This window comes from Pygocentrus nattereri, chromosome 5 (genome assembly GCF_015220715.1).
Source record: "Pygocentrus nattereri isolate fPygNat1 chromosome 5, fPygNat1.pri, whole genome shotgun sequence".
NCBI lineage: Eukaryota > Metazoa > Chordata > Actinopteri > Characiformes > Serrasalmidae > Pygocentrus > Pygocentrus nattereri.
In genome coordinates, this window is record NC_051215.1 from 28,065,298 (window position 1) to 28,082,697 (window position 17,400).

The window sequence follows — 17,400 nt, forward strand, 5'->3', positions numbered from 1 at the left end:
CTTCTCATGGTATGTTTTGTGCTGTTCGTGTGTTATTTGTAGCATACTGGTGTAACTAATACCTTAGGAAGAATTCCAGCTGATATCCTGCTTGGGGTCTTTGCATCATGAAGGGGCCTTTTGGATTGATTGAGAATGTACTATATAGATGGTTCTATCTAGAACATATTTGAAAAGGGTTCTGTATAGCACCAAAAAAGGTTCTTCTATAGGTATGATGTCAGGTTTGTTACAGTAGAAGAACTCTTTAAAAAAGGTTCTATACAGAACCATCTACAGTACATTCTCCATCAATCTGGAGAACCCTTTCACAATGTAAAGAACCCTTTAATCATGCAAAGGGTCCTTGAGTGTTGATGGGTCTATATAAAAATTTTTCTTTACTAAAGAACCCTTGAAGAACCATAATTTTTAAGTGTGTAGTACAGTGAATATGATTCAGTGTAATGGTACCAGACTGAAGCCATAGTAAAAGTGGTTGCACAAGGCTCTCTAATGACCTGTGTTTAGTTGAACGTGTTCACTTCTCACACACAACATCCAAAGAGTCAAGACCAACAGATGCAAGTTCTGCTGCAGTGACGTCTGTCTCTGTGTTTGTTTATGGCACCATCAACACTTGACTCTAACCCGTGCATGCTGTTAGTGGTCTGGCACCAATTCTGGAAGTCCACATGGCAAACAAACAGAGGAAGCCTTGAGGTCTCCCTTTCCTGCTTTTGTGCGAAGTATGCTCCCCTGTGGGATATAATGCATTTTTCTGAATTCAGTCCTTTTTTTCGCATTTTATCATGTCAGGGTGTCAGTGGTGCTAAAAGCTGTGTGTTATGAGAATAAATAAATTAGTAGGTTTTTGGTATTGTAATTTTTCATGTTGGCATTAAAAATACTTTGATACTGTGAGACAGATATCTTCAACTATTTGATCAGCTACCAAAAAAAAGACTCATTTCCCAGAACTGTAAACAGTCCCTGCTGTGTGTGTGACACATTGCAGATTTGTTGATCCATTTGTACAAAACTCTACAGGCAAATTCCTCCATAAAGCATGGGTTATGCAGTGGGCTCATTTAGAAAGCAGTAGTGCTCAATACTGTTAACTGAATTTATCAAAACCAGAACTCCTTTAAACACAATTCTCCAGATGTGAGCACTAAGGAGTTCACACTCCATTTATGGTACTGTTTAGTACCGTTTATAGTACATGTACTATACAGTATAGTTAAACTCCTTACTGAAATTCGGGACACGCTGGGTCAAAAAACAAAAAAGCTGACAATAAATAAGTTAACATCAACTTACAAAAATTAATTGAATTAAATTATTTAGGCTATGGTGCGTCATGAAAGCAAATGTTCTCAACAACAGAGAATGGTTGGTCCTCCACAGCAATGAATTATTATTTTATTTATACTTTATTATTGTTATGTTTTTTTTTTTTAATTAGACTTTGCACTTTGTTGATATTTGTGATGATTTTTTTAATGATTCCAGATTATAAAAAAAAATTGGCATGATTCCTGAGAGTTTCCTTTCTGCTTCTGTTGCTATGCCTTGTTCTGTGGGTCGAGCAGGTTGCCCCTTCAAGTTGTAACAAATCTGTAATAGAGAAATTTTTGGGAGTTTCTTCTGATATAAATGATATAAATCTCTTGCTAATGCCACATTTATAAATGAGTAAACAGCATTTCTATTTCTTACTTAAAATGTCATTGGAATTATTCGTAAAGTCTTAGATTTTAACTACATTCGTTCTAGGCCAATTTATTTTTATTTTATTTATTTATTATTTTTTTGCTAGTTTCTTTTTCAGTGTGAAGTTTTTGGAATTTGATAATGCAATTTTTACCACACCTGCGCTTTTACATACAATTTGTGTACATTTTTGTGTTTATAGGTTTTTCTAAAAAAAAAAAAAAAAAAAAAAAAAAAAAACAACTCCCTTGCTTCATTGCATTGGGTTTTGTGTTGGTGTTTTGAATTGATCCCAGTAGTAGGTGTGTGTGTGTGTGTGTGTGTGTGTGTGTGTGTGTGTGTGTGTGCCATCTGAGGACAGTTTTATTTAGATGAAGGATATTTTTCAGATGCTTTATTTTGGAATGGAAGTTTGAAGTTTTTTGTTTATAGCTTTGGGAAAACTGCAAAAAATGTGAATTTGCATTTGAGGAAACCTCAGTGGATTTTTTTCCCCTGTTTAATAATGAAATGTAATAAAAGTGATTTGTAGGATTTTTGTAATGCTTGATTTTGTACCTTGTGTATTACCATCATCCCTCTGTCTCCTCTGACTTGGAGACTGTTGAACTGAGTGCTGGCTGGGTTTTTTTTTTTTTTTGTCGTTGTTTGTTTGTTTGTTTTTTTTTGTACTGATGAGTGTACTGATGAGTTGATTTGGCCCTGGAGGTGAAGGCTTGGTCTCATGACTCCCTGACTGTACTGTTCAGCATTGACCTTGTGGTGCTGTGGGGCTGAGTATGGGCAGCTATATCATCATGAGATGAGCCATGTTCTGATAATAGTAACTAACTTGCCAGTAAATACTGAATACAGATTTTTTTAAAATGAAATTTTCAGTCAAACAGCTTGTCTTGGAGAAATTATTTGGCATTTAGAATCAAAACGTCATGACTCATTGCTTTGCTCTTAGATCAAGACATTTTGGATATATAAAAGTGTCAGGCACTAAGCTGATTGAAGTTTAATTTTTACATATTCCTGGGTGTATTGTGAAAAAGACTGCCCAGCATGTTTTTTTCAAAAGCCTTAATTTAGATTTAAGGTAATTCATTTAGTGACTGGCCTTCAATTTTGTTGAACTCACATTTAGACAAACTGAGCTCACTCCCTATTTTGTACGTCCCTCAATGCCCTGAGGAGAATCCTGCTGTTCTTCAAAAGCAAGACTTTTATACTCTGCCACTGGAGAGTGATTGAGTTGGTGTAATCAGTTCAGCTAGTGCAGCCCCTTCCATAGGAGATCCAGTATTGCTAAATGGGTAGATGTGGGTACAGGAGGACTATAGAGATTTGGAATTACTAAATGTCTGGTGCTGGGTAAATTTTTGTAGTGCTGTATATTTGTGCTGTTACAGTTACAACATTGTGTATTTCAATTGTTATCATTTTAAAAGTTCAAATTAAATATGAGAAGGCCTCAGAAGCTCATGTTTTGATATTTTCCTTTGAGGTTGCAAATGGATTTATACATATTTGTTAGTAATTTGTCTGATTGGCCAACAAACTCAGGGTTTGGAAACCCATTCTCAACTGTGTCCCATCTGTGTATATTAGTTTGCAGAGGCATTTCTCTTATTGCAAGCATACATGCATCCCACACAATGGGAGGTTATAAGGACTGCAAAAACATTTAATTCCTGAATACATGTAAACACCTTGAGGCATCAGTCTTGAGAGATTGAATGAAACTCTATGCTGGCATATTTCATGCTTTCTCTGCTCTGACAAACACATTTCAGATCATGACCGGATTCATAATTGAGCATTCAAATCTTTGTTCAAAAGTTTCAAAAGTTTGCTAACATCTTTGTTTGCTATCACTAGCCTATTAACTTCAGGAAAAAAATAAAATAAAATACAAAGAAAAGCATTGATTATACTCACAATCCAAGGTCTCTTTAATCAGGCTTCAATATTAATATTGATAAAATCATCATAATGCCTTCAGTTAAACTTAAATTCCACACTCATATGTTTTAGCCCTTTATTGAAGACGTACTTTTCTTTTTTCATCTTTGGCCATCCCTTACCTTATCACTCTTGTCACTTGCACATGCATTTGTAACATCCAGGTCAGATAATAAATGTTCTTCTCTTTCCCCTCCCTCTCAGACCCCTGGTAGGTCACAGTATATGCAAAATGAAGCTGCTAGGATCCTCTGGGAAAACTGACCGAATCACTTCCATACACAGAGCCTTCACTGGCTACAGTGTACAGTATAAAGTGTCTCTATGCACATACAAAGCATTGACCTGGGTCCTGATTATCTGACTGAGCTCCCACATTCATCTACTCAGTCACACATCCTATGGCTGACCTGAGCCTCCTCCAGATTCTGAGGTTTAGATGAGCCTCATGATTGGGTGTTTGATCATTTAACATAGTAACCCCTAAATGATGGAATTCTCTCCTTGGTCTGTTCAGGATGCCCCTTCTGAATCAGTCATTGTGTAAATCTTTCCTGAAGACACACATGTTTACTAATTTTGCTTTCACTGTTTTACTGTTCCACACGTCATTTATTTTGCAGTCTATGTATGTCTCTTTGTCATTCTTTGTTGTTTGTGTTGCCTCCTGTTTAATGTGTTTTTATTATGATTGTACTGTGTCTTTGAGCATGACTAATATAAAAATTAAATATAAAAGGCTCTGTTATATACAGAGCCTCAGAAAACATGCTGAGCAAAGGTTATAGTAAGAGCTGATGTTTGGATGGAGTATTATTGTCCAAAATAATGCTAGATATTTATAGTATTGATTTTTAGTAGTTGATGCAAAGAGCTGTTGTCTTACTGACAAGGGGCAGAAGCACAATTAATATGGCCTTTATTGCTCATCATCTATGCTTATCTCCCCCAAATAGGCATGTGCCAAGACATGCAAGCAGTTTTAATGGATCTTATACATCCATTTGAGGCAAGGACATGTAAATAGCACTTTATATATAATTGCATAATTGCTCAGTTCTGATAAAAACCCAAGATGATGTTTTTGCAGTCAACACTGCACACTTGTGCGCATATAAATATATGTGTATGTAATGTAATATAATATAATATTGTGTGTGTGTGGCATTTTACAAAGAATTAAAAGTGAAATACAAAATGTGGGGGAAAAAAACAACAGAAGTGATTATTCAAATGAATTGTTTGTCTTTATATAATTGCAATTAATGGATAACATCCCTGGACCTTGTGGTGATTGTTTGCTGTGATTGTATCCGTAAACAGCTTATTTCCTTGATGGAAAAGGAGGACACATAAGTAGTCAGTCCGATACTCATTGAGCAGCAGTGATCACTGAGCATGCAATCATCTCCCATTCAGTCTTCAGCTGAAGACCTCTGATTGCTGAGAGCAGTTCTGAAGTGGAAACTCAAGCAGCTGAATCTAAACATAATTATCCATAATTTCTTAGTCAGTGTAGCACCAAACCATTAACTCTCAGATTAAATGTTGAAATAATGCATGTCTTTGTAGTAGCGCCCCCCCCCCCCCCTACACACACACACACACACACACACACACACACACACACACACTCTTTTTCAGCCGCCAACTAAATTACACAAATGAACAAACCGTTTTACTATATTTACTTGTGTTTACCGAAGTTAAATAAACAGAGCTGCTAGGGTTGAATATCAGTGGTAATTGGAGGGAGAAAAGGAGGTCTTGTACGGCAGATTGTCCAAATGACCTCCTTTTCTGTGCATCATTTCCAAAGACAAATCCACCTGATCTTTGGAAGTTAGCTTAGATGGAAAAGGTAGTTGCGATTGGGTTTATTCAGTTGCACAGCATGCAGTTGTGTAGTTATCCTTTTTAGTTTTAGCCAGTGTATTTGATAGATTACTATTATATTCATGATGTAATACCCTTAAGATAGTTGTGTTCCAATAACCAAGCAGTTTGATTTTAGTTTTTATTTCTGTTTTGAGCACTTCATTCATGGTCTCCAGGTCTTAACAGGTGTCTGTCATTTCCTGGGTGCTTCAGGACAGTTTACAATCTGTAATGACTAAATAAATATGATGTTTCCTTTCTGGAAATGTGTTTAATATTTACATTACTGTTTAAAATTCCCTTTTTTGTCATTTAAAGGGAAAATGGGGAAAAAACGGATCAATAATAAAGTTAATAAGTTCATTCAACTTGACTACTGTTACTCCATTCTGAAATTCATAAACCTGACCTTTTTGGTTTTAATGTTAACTTAAATGTCTAATACTTTGATATATTGAGAAAATATCTTGAATTATTTGTAGTCTTGCCCAGTCAGAATATTCTTTAGGTTTTTAAATCAATAACTTACTCTATATGGCAGCTGATTTTGCTGTGTGTAAGAGGGAACTTCTGTCACATACTTGTTTGAATTGTAAGGAGTTTGGCAGCTTTGAGATAATCAGATAGACTGTCAGTAAGACATTTGAAACAGTGGTGTAAAGTCAGGGTTGAGCTGTACTTCTTTTTGGTATCGGATAGATGTAATCTGGAAAACCAGTACTTATGTCTGGCACAACAATGTGTGTGTGTGTGTGTGTTTATTTATTTATTTATTTGGAACTTATCAACCTTCATGAAACTTCAGATGTAAAGGGCTAGAACTGTCTTGTCTTGTTTTTGTTTTGCTTTTTTTTTTTTTTAGCCTATTTCAAATAAAATCTTTTTATTTACTATATCATTTAAAAGACAAAATTATTGGTTTCACATAATCGTCCTTGAAAATGTAATGGCTTTTACACCACATCTAAAAATCAGAGTCCTGCAGAATAAAAATTGATTGCATATTGAAAGGTCTCAATAGAAGTGGTGTCTTAAAATGAAAATCTTTGTATTAGAATTCAGTATAGCCAGATACAATAAGCAGAACTTTCATAACATCAGTTTAAGCTTTCAGAAAATGGTGTCGCTCCAATACGAAGCTGGGGAGTAACTAGTTAGCTATTCAATGCTGTCTACCTATGAATATTTTACTTTTAAGTACACTCAAAAATATTTGTGAGGGAGGAAGTTTACTGAAAGATTTTTTCCTTAGGTCCAACTGTTTCACCTTCAGTTCCTAATTTCTTTTACATTTTTAAAAAGATTTCAGCTCATTCTGTCCTGTGGGTTCTGCACCCACTTGCTTCCTTCTAGGTAGCACTTTTCTATGTTTATTTTACATTGACTATTAATGAGCTCATCTGTTAAATTTCAGTTGTGCTTTTAGAGATTGCTTTTAGAGATCCCTTGTCTTTAAAATATTCAAATACAGTTCTATTAGGAAGTCTTTTTTTCCCCTTCTTTTTTTGTAATGAGTTTCTGACTTCATATGTATTTTATGTATTTCATGCTCCTGTTTTGTTGTAGCATCATCTACTTCTACTTGGGTTTTTGTTTCATTGAAGTAACGGTACTCTTACTTGAGTGTGGATTAGGGCTAATCTACCCAGCTCTGCGTAGATCATCTCTACTTTTTGTGTCAGCTGTCCTCCTGTGGAATCTGTGGCTGCAGTAAACTCCTTTGGGTTTCTTTCACTAAAGATTTTTCTTGCATTTTGTATAACTTTTTTTTCTCTTTTCTGTTTCACAGAGTATAATAACGTTTGGACTTTTGTTTCTGTGCCCCCGTTTCAGTTTCTGAAGCCGTGTGAAAGTGCTGTCTTTTCAATGTTCCATGGCAGACTGGAAATATTCCAGGCTGTAAACTCATGTTACAATAGTTTTTCCTCTTTTTTTCTTTCTTTCCTGTCCTCCCCCACTAGCCATGCTCAGAGTGCATCTCTGCAGCTATTGCATAAGGGCTCATGTCTCACACTAATACCTCAAATTGCAAGGGTGCTGAAGAATGGTGTGGAACTAGCAGACATTTTCATGGGAACTGTATTAGAATCAGCCATCTTTTAGCTGTCTAGCTGAGGAAGTGGGCTGTCTAGAATGCATGTTTTATATGTTGAGTCTAAGTTTGCATCTCAATATTTTGTTACTGAGAGATCATCTATTAGATTGCAGGAATCATATATATATATATATATATATATATATACACACACACACACACAGTGGTGTGAAAAAGTGTTTGCCCCCTTCCTCATTTCCTGTTTTTTTTTGCATGTTTGTCACACTTAAGTGTTTCGGAACATCAAACCAATTTAAACAATAGTCAAGGACAACACAAGTAAACACAAAATGCAATTTGTAAATGAAGGTGTTTATTATTAAAGGAGAAAAAAAATCCAAACCATCATGGCCCTGTGTGAAAAAGTGATTGTCCCCTAAACCTAATAACTGGTTGGGCCACCCTTAGCAGCAACAACTGCAACCAAGCGTTTGCGATAACTTGCAATGAGTCTTTTACAGCGTTCTGGAGGAATTTTGGCCCACTTATCTTTGCAGAATTGTTCTAATTCAGTTACATTAGAGGGTTTTCGAGCATGAACGGCCTTTTTAAGGTCATACCACAACATCTCAATAGGATTCAGGTCAGGACTTTGGCTAGGCCACTCCAAAGTCTTCATTTTGTTTTTCTTCAGCCATTCAGTGGTAGACTTGCTGGTGTGTTTAGGATCATTGTCCTGCTGCAGAACCCAAGTTCGTTTCAGCTTGAGTTCACGAACAGATGGTCGGACATTCTCCTTCAGGATCTTTTGGTAGACAGCAGAATTCATAGTTCCATTTATCACAGCAAGTCTTCCAGGTCCTGACGCAGCAAAACAGCCCCAGACCATCACACTACCACCACCATATTTTACTGTTGGTATAATGTTCTTTTTCTGAAATGCAGTGTTCCTTTTACGCCAGATGTAATGGGACACACACCTTCCAAAGAGTTCCACTTTTGTCTCATCGGTCCACAGAATGTTTTCCCAAAAGTGTTGGGGATCATCAAGATGTGTTTTGGAAAAATTGAGACGAGCTTTAATGTTCTTTTTGCTCAGCAGTGGTTTTCTTCTTGGAACTCTGCCATGCAGGCCATTTTTGCCCAGTCATTTTCTGATGGTGGAGGCATGAACGCTGACCTTAACTGAGGCAAGTGAGGCCTGCAGTTCTTTGGACGTTGTTGTGGGGTCTTTTGTGACCTCTTGGATGAGTCGTCGCTGCGCTCTTGGGGTAATTTTGGGCGGCCAGCCACTCCTGGGAAGGTTCACCACTGTTCCATGTCTTCGCCATTTGTGGATAATGGCTCTCACTGTGGTTCGCTGGATTCCCAAAGCTTTGGAAATGGCTTTATAACCCTTTCCAGACTGATAGATCTCAATTACTTTCTTTCTCAATTGTTCCTGAATTTCTTTGGATCTCTGCATGATGTGTAGCTTTTAAGGATCTTTTGGTGGACTTTACTGTGTCAGGCAGCTCCTATTTAAGTGATGTCTTGATTGAGAACAGGTGTGGCAATAATCAGGCCTGGGTGTGGCTAGAGAAATTGAACTCAGGTGTTAAAAACCACAGTTATAGTATGTTTTAACGAGGGGGGCAATCACTTTTTCACACAGGACCATGATGGTTTGGATTTTTTTTCTCCTTTAATAATAAAAACATTAATTTACAAATTGCATTTTGTGTTTACTTGTGTTGTCCTTGACTATTGTTTAAATTGGTTTGATGTTCCGAAACACTTAAGTGTGACAAACATGCAAAAAAACAGGAAATGAGGAAGGGGGCAAACACTTTTTCACACCACTGTATCTATATATATATATACACACACACACACACAATTATAATTATTTTTATACGGAATACATGTGTGTGAATGAGAGGTAGGCAGGTGGAAAGGTGAAGATGCAAGGAGTAGAGGTCGTGAAGGTGGATGACTTCAAATATCTTGGGTCAACCATCCAGAGCAATGGACAGTGTAGAAAAGAAATTAGAAAGGAGCAGATCAGAGGGACAGTGAAGGTGGAGCAGTTTGGAGATAAAGCCAGAGAGGCCAGGTTGAGATGGTTTGGACATGTGTTGAGGAGGAATAGTGGATATATTGGTCAAAGAATGTTGGAGATGGAGCTGCCGGGTAGAAGGAGAAGAGGTAGACCTCAGAGAAGGTTTATGGATGTAGTGAGGGTGGACATGGAGATGGTTGGTGTAAAAGTAGAGGAGGCAGTGGATAGGGCAAGATGGAGGCAGATGATCCGCTGTGGTGACCCCTAAAGGGAGCAGCCAAATGAAAAAGATATAATAATTATAAAGTGTGTATGTATGTATGTATGTATGTATGTATGTATATATATATATATATATATATATATATATATATATATATATATATATAATTGTGGGTTTTTTTTTTTTTGTTTTTTTTTTTTTTTGCTATTACAGAATGCCATGTTTGTGTGTAAAGGCCAATATATTCATATCCATAGTGTTGATGTCATGTTATGCTTTTTTAAAATGCTTTGGTTACTTCTTTTTATGAGACAGATATTTGTGCTTTTCATGTTCTTTCTTGTATCATTTAGTTTAGCAGGCCTTGACACATCAGCTGCGAATGTTCAGTTTAGAGAGCTGTTGCAGTGTGGCTCTCCATGGATTCCCTTTAATATAGATTCATTGGAGCTGTCGTCTGTGCCCCAGATTTTAGTCTCTCGTTATGTTCTCAGCTCTGCATCAGAAACGGATCAATTTTTTTTTCCTCTTCTCATCACTACTCTTCACTACTCCATTGCTGGTGAAAATGTATCTTTAGTAAAATCCTCTTGATAAGTTTGACATGTCTTGTTTGGAAATTTCATTTTGATTGTGATTAAGTTCTAAATCTGTCAGACCAAAACCTTTTCAAGCCTGTCAAGTCCAATTCAACAAGATTATATAGTTTGAGTACATGTTCTCATCACAGATCTATAGACCTTTTAGCAGTCATTCTAATCAAGCTGACCAGCATCGCTTTTGCTTTCTGTTTTAAAGAGTGCTTAGTCAGAACGTAGTAGGACCGCTGCAGTTCCTCAGTATCATCAACTGCATTCAAATTCATGTAAATCTACCAGCACACTGTCTAAGCTAGTTTTCAGTTTGCATGGGAGAAGAGTGGCAGAGTAATTAGTTGCTGCTCCTAACCCTGAACTACCAATAGTAGTTGGATAGAACTTGGTGTGGATGAATAAATTGCCTATAAATCACTAAATTAATTTGGGTAAAGCTTACTGCGCTAACTATATCTGTAGTCTACTCAGGCAGGGGTGTCCTGTCTTATCCGCAAAGGACCGGTGTGGTTGAAGGTTTTCCTCCAATAAAGCAGGAGGTCACCTGATGAAATGTTTGAAGGCTAAAACCAACTAATTAAACAAGTGGAGTCAGCTTGTTTGCAGTGAAAACCTGCAGCCACCCTGGCCTTGTGGATAAGATTGGACACCCCTGGTCTACTGTATCCTATTACTATATAGCTGGGCTACAGTGCTGCATGTTAAATTGTCTTTTTTGATATTTAAATTGTCCTTTTCAATACTAAGCACCTTTGATCAATCACAGCTTCAGAATTATTTAAGCTGGATGTCAGCTTTTGTGAGATGTTTGCTATATGGAAGGCTCCAGCACAGCATGTCTATGACGAGCCTGACTGCTGTTAAAAAAAAGGGAAAAAAAAGTGCTTTACAGTGTATTGGAAACAACAACAAAATATTAGTGTTGATATACGACTGCCTAGAAACTATAAACTATTGAGAAATTAAATTTAGGTGTACTTTTTTCTGTTATTTTTGAAATTATCATTATGAAAACGAATCATTTAGATTAATCAGTGCATCAGTATAATAATGTACAGATGTAATTACTGAATTAATAGGTTTCAGAGGTTAGGGAACCAGCCTGAAAGTTGCCGGTTCAATCATCTGAGCTGACAGTATGTGACTGAAGTGCCCTTGAGCAAGGCACCTTATCCCCAACTGCTCCCTGGGTGCCGTGGATAGGGCCGCCCACCGCACCAGGCAAGTTTGCTCACTGCCCCTAGTGTGTTTGCATTTTCATTACAAGGATGCATTAAAATGTGGAGGTGAAATTTCCCCATTATGGAACTAATGGAGTCTTAGAAATATAGAAGTAGAAATAATTACGAACGACATCCCTAGAACACAGTCAGCTGATGCCAGAGTGGACATCAGTGACAGAAAATAGCAATGCAGTATCAAGGGGGTTGGAGACATGTGTGGTATGCGGGACCTGACAGAGCAGTGTTATTTTCCACAGGCCCTCGCAGGCACAGAGGGCCACAGATGTGTGTTCACCGTCCTGATGTTCGAAGTGATAAGGGAGTGCCAATGAAAGTCTGATGGTATAAAGATGGTTATGTGAATGCAGCAGCAATGTTCACCGAGTATGATTGGAGTTTCGCTTTTTTCTTTTTGTACTTTTCTTTTGTGTATTTTGTAACGTTCTGATCTTTGTATGTGCCTTTATCTTTCTGACTTTTCAGATGCCCCACCCATTGACAGGGAGGAGTTGTTTGTTCAAAAGCTGCGCCAGTGCTGCGTACTCTTTGACTTTGTGACGGATCCCCTTAGCGATCTCAAATACAAGGAGGTGAAGCGTGCTGGCCTCAATGAGATGGTGGAGTACATCACACACAATCGTGATGTAGTTACGGAGTCCATCTATCCTGAAGCTGTCATTATGGTGAGAGAGAGCACATGCACCCACATGCTTGTTCTCACATGCTGCAGGACACTAAAAGCACATACCTGAACATAAACTCACCCAAGTGTCTGTGCTCACCCTTCACCTAATCCTCAGTATAGGTTTATGCAGCTTCAGGTGAAGTTCAAGTTCAATTCAAGTCGGCTGTGGTAAAAAGTGGTAACTTATTTGAGGCCTTAAATGGCTACTAACATAAAATATGTTGACAAAATGTATATAATATAATTAATAAAAAATTTTCTGAAATGTTGCTACTTAATATTTGCTATAAAGGAAGGGATTTGTTTCTTTAACTTATTGTAACAAGCATGCTGAAATCCCAGTATTATGTTAATAATCTAAGAACTAGATTGTTGTGATTGCCATCTGAAATGATCAGTTAGATGATAATTCTAGTAGTAGTAGTAGCAGTATCAGCTGAACCATATCAGAGATACAATTATGATCAGGTGACTCATAGTTTTTTTTCTTCTTCTTTTTTAAGATTTAAAGAATATTTTTTCCTCTTGATTATTGTTAACTTTGTTTATCTGAGTAAGAGGATGGTCCACATTATATTTTGACTATAGTTTATCTGGCATTGTCTTTATCATCTGTCAGACAGCTGACAGTTCTGATCATCAAAGTTTCTCATGATGAGGAGTAATGAACAATAACCGTTTGAAAAACAAGTAACTTGGAGAAAAAAAACAAATTTTTTGAAGATTGAATACATGAATGTTTACAAATATTCTCAGAACATGTGGAGAATAATCATCTCCAGTACTCTCCCCACTTTTACCATGTACAAGATGAATAAATAAAATTATTTTATTAATTTGTTTTTGCATTAATCATCTATAAAAATGGCCAGTTGTGTTTAGCTTCTCATAAACATTTTTACAGAATGCAGAATGCTTAAGCATAATTTTATGTTGGCTCCAGTTTTGGGGTTTTTCCCCATTTATTCGACATAGAATGACCCTTTTTACAATAACACCAGATTAGATAGAAGTGTCCCCCTGAAATTCTATCTCCATGGCAACAATAATCCTTTCAGCCATCCTCTGGTCCTTCAGAAGTGCTTTAATGCACAGTTATTGTCTCTACCCCAGGGAATATGTTTTATGACTCATCCCTTACATGATACCTTTAAGGGAAAATTTTAAAATGTCAATAATAATACAGCACTGCACAGGAGCAGTATTGTAGCTACATTGGATTTCTAGTCAAGCCAAGTTGTTTCTGGACCTTAGAATTTGTTTCTGGTGGCAAAGCCTGTGCCTGCCAATCTCAGCAAAAGCCTCTAAGCCAGACATTATTGCCCCTCTCGGGGCTGTGTTGAGCTCTGCGCTCCATTGACAAATAGGAGCGTCTCTCTCGCCTCTTACGTGATCACTAGGGAGTCTTGGGTGATTTGCCATCAGACACCTGCGCTTCCTTTCAGGCATTTATAATTCACAGTACAGACCTGTGATACAAAGCTGAACAATCAGCTTACTAGTGCTGCACTTGTTTCATTTTTATCCACTTACCCGTCTCTTAGCATTTTCTCTTTGTGCACTATTAATCAGTCATGATTAATCGGTCTTTGTGGTCATTTTTTTGCCCTTTGGCAGAGATGGCAGAGGTAGCAGTGGAGATTACCTGGTTTCTCCTCTCTCTCCAGCGCAGTTTGAGCCTTTTAGCCAGAGGCAGTAGAGCCCACTAATGATTCCTGCAGATCCATCATAAACCATTTTTTCACTCAGTCCCACAGTGAATATCAGCCAAACCAAAACTTAATAGTAAAGGCATATATTGATATTCTGTTCATATGTGCATACTGTCCTTCACATTTTTGTGCATGTATGTATTGATAATACAGCATTGTGCAAATATCAGCGATCACTCTTTCATTTATTAAGTTTACAGTCAAAATGGCCTGTTCATTTTTCATTTTTGCGCTCTGTAATGTAGCTTAATTTTTAATTTGCTGAAAACGGTGAAGAAACCCAGCTTCTCCAGGACAAACAGTTAGAAACACACCCCTCTGCTCTACTCTGGAAAATCCACCTCTGCACCTGTATTCAGACTCCGTATAAGTCCTTGTATGAATGAACCTAAACTGAAATCCTGACAGTGCAGTGTGGCTACGCCACAATACGTTTTGTCAGCATGTTTGTGTACTATATTTATACTTTTTAATTGCACTGTTAAACTTTGGAAATATATACTATATCAGCTCAGGCACCTGACATCTTGATTACTCACAGCAGTGAACGTCACTCTAGTGGAGTGCTAGACAGCATGTGGTCCCAGGGTGGCTGCAAACATTGCCCTGCTGTACTTGACCCCTTATTAGGGCCGTGATAAATGCCCTTCGTACCTCAATTTAGACCACCTCCTTGAAGCACTGGTTAATCCATTTGTGCACTGTGCTATTATTTTCTAACCGACCGCTTAGAGAGACTAGCGGGTCTGGTAAACAGAGCCATGGCACTGTGAGTGCTGCAGCGTTCTGCGACAAAAGCAGTTAGTGTGCAGATTCAGATTTTTCACCGGATGAAACCACCAATGTGTGTTCAACACAGATGTCAGACACTGATTTTATTAAACCCTTGACTTTATTTTATCTCTCTTCAATGAGACATTAACATTCTCACAAGCAACTACCCAAACATACCTTAGCTGCCTTGCGATTCTTTTCTTCATGCGCATCTAAAATGGCTTGAGGAGATGAGAAGATATCCCTTGCATAAGGAAGATGAAAGTCACAGACAAGTAAGTGGGGGACAAAAAAGGAGTTTCCAAAACTCTGTTCAGAAAATATTGACACTCCTAACAATTGTGCAAGACCTAGCAGGCCATCAAAACTGTACCCTCCAGATAAACAGTACTTAAAACTTTAATCTTTGAGCGAGAGGAGAAAATTAAGCCCCACTCTTGCTTTACATCTGAAATATCCACAGGCATTTCTGTCCATCCTTCCACTGGGAGAGGACACTGCTTTTGAGTCAGAAAGAATGTGTAGCTTTTGCAGTCTCCTTTGCAGATTTCTTTGAAAAAACTTTTCTGTTAAATATTTGTTTTCTAGTTATTTCCTGATGCTGGAAATTCAATAGCTTGTCCCCTAATGACCATTCTGACTGGACATTTAATAAATTAAATGAGTTTTTCACATTAAACTGTGTATGTAGCTGTATAAATATTTATTTTCTCAGAAAAACACAAATATTTGGAAGAATATAAATAACATCATTACAACAAGCAATTTGTATGTATGTTTAGTTGTTTGTTTAGCCCTTTCCAAAACTTTCTTTGAGGAAGCCCAAAATTATTTGTACTCCTCATCCAGTGTCTGGATTAGCTAATCAGTGCTTTATTATATTACATCAGGTATACAGGCAAAGGATTTTAACAAATCTATGCAGTGTTTGAGGGATGTCCAGTACACATCTGAAACTAGCCTTTGTTCTTCAAACAGGCTCACAGCATATCAAATGCTCTTTGAACATGAGTTATCGCAAAATAAGTAGTGTTACACTGTGTATGTGTGCTGTAAATCTTTGTCTTTTGTATGTGTGTGTGTGTGTGTATGTGTGTATCCTTGTAGTTTTCAGTGAATCTGTTCAGGACTCTGCCTCCTTCTTCCAATCCTACGGGGGCAGAGTTTGACCCTGAGGAAGATGAGCCTACACTGGAGGCAGCTTGGCCCCACCTGCAGGTCAGTGTGACCCTCTGTACCACCACAGCGCAAGTCTGCCGATATTCCGCAGGACATTGAATGAAAGGAAAATCTCAGAGTACATAGCCCTAAGAGCTGTCATTTCTATAATTAGATTCTATAATCTACTAGCTTTTGTGAGACACAGAGAAGAGATAAAGAGATAAACACTCAAAGCAGGCTGGGAAAACGCCTTTGTTCCCTACAGTGGCTGTGGAGACATTTCAGATGTCACGAGAAGCCATGTGGCCACCTTGTGACTAGCAGTTAGCCACTAATTTTGTGGTGTAACACCTGCCAAAGACAAGTATAACTAAGACAACGTTTGTGGTCACCAAACAAAAGTATTCTCTGCAAAGCTTTCTGCAGCCATATAAATCCCATTTAATAATCAGTAGGCCTATGTTCCAATCCTTCATATATGAATCATACAAAAGCTACCTCACTTACAGGGTGGACAGATTTTAAAATCGAATGGGCTACATTTAATGCCTTGATGCCAGCATTTGGGTGAGAATGCTTTTGTTTTTTGTTTTTTTCTTTTCTTGCTCTATTTTCTTGGTCTTTCAGGAAACCAAGACTGTTTAATTATCTTTCTGTATAGTAGTGCAGTACTATCTTTCAATCAAAATGGTTTGTAAAATGTAAAGTTAAATGGAACCAAGTGACAACAGTAACTGTGGTTCTTTGAGGTACTTTGAAATACCCCAAAACAGTGTGGGGCAGGGTGGATATTCCTTGTGCTCCTGCATATAGTTTGAGATCTCATACAAATAAAATCATACCTTAAAATGATGCAGACATTTCTTTATGTATATCTGTTTGTACTGTAAGTCTAGTCACTGTGTAATTTTATAAGTGTAAGACCTCTACCTGAGTGCAGGTACTAAGAATATCCATTACTTCACAGTAACTCTGAGGGTCAGGAGGATTAAACCACAATGCTAGTTGCAAATTTAACAGTTTTTATATTAGTTGTAAGTGACAGTGCTTTTAAGAGGCTTAGTGTATGATACTAAAAGTCACATGGAATCTAATGCATCTTCGAAGTTGAGGCAGACCCAGGCAGCACTTATACTTTTGCTGCATATGGAAGCCCAGTATGAGGTCCCTATTCAGCGCAAGAGCCTCTCTTTTTCTGTCGTTAAAGCAAGCAAAGTATTGGTCAGTATGGCAAATGTCTCTAGTCAGTTAGGTGTGGACTTTCCGGAGTCTGTCATAGGCATAGTCACCTAACAACTGCATGCATCATAAAACAGACAGTCATAGAGAGCCTGTAAATATAAATAATAAAAACCCAATGCTGTGATGCATGGTTTGGAGTTTGGAAGAAAAGCTGGTTCAGTTTATAGTGTGCTATCCAGACTCCACCA

At 37.6% G+C, this 17,400-nt stretch overlaps 1 protein-coding gene across 1 annotated transcript in view; it reads left to right on the forward strand.

The window, feature by feature from the left end:
* Positions 1 to 17,400, forward strand: part of ppp2r5d (protein phosphatase 2, regulatory subunit B', delta) — a 43,103-nt gene that overhangs the window by 10,449 nt on the left and 15,254 nt on the right. The window contains exons 4-5 of the mRNA XM_017690670.2: positions 12,122 to 12,321; positions 15,917 to 16,027. Of these exons, the coding sequence (XP_017546159.1) occupies positions 12,122 to 12,321; positions 15,917 to 16,027 (311 nt within the window). The remainder of the gene's footprint in view (positions 1 to 12,121; positions 12,322 to 15,916; positions 16,028 to 17,400) is intronic.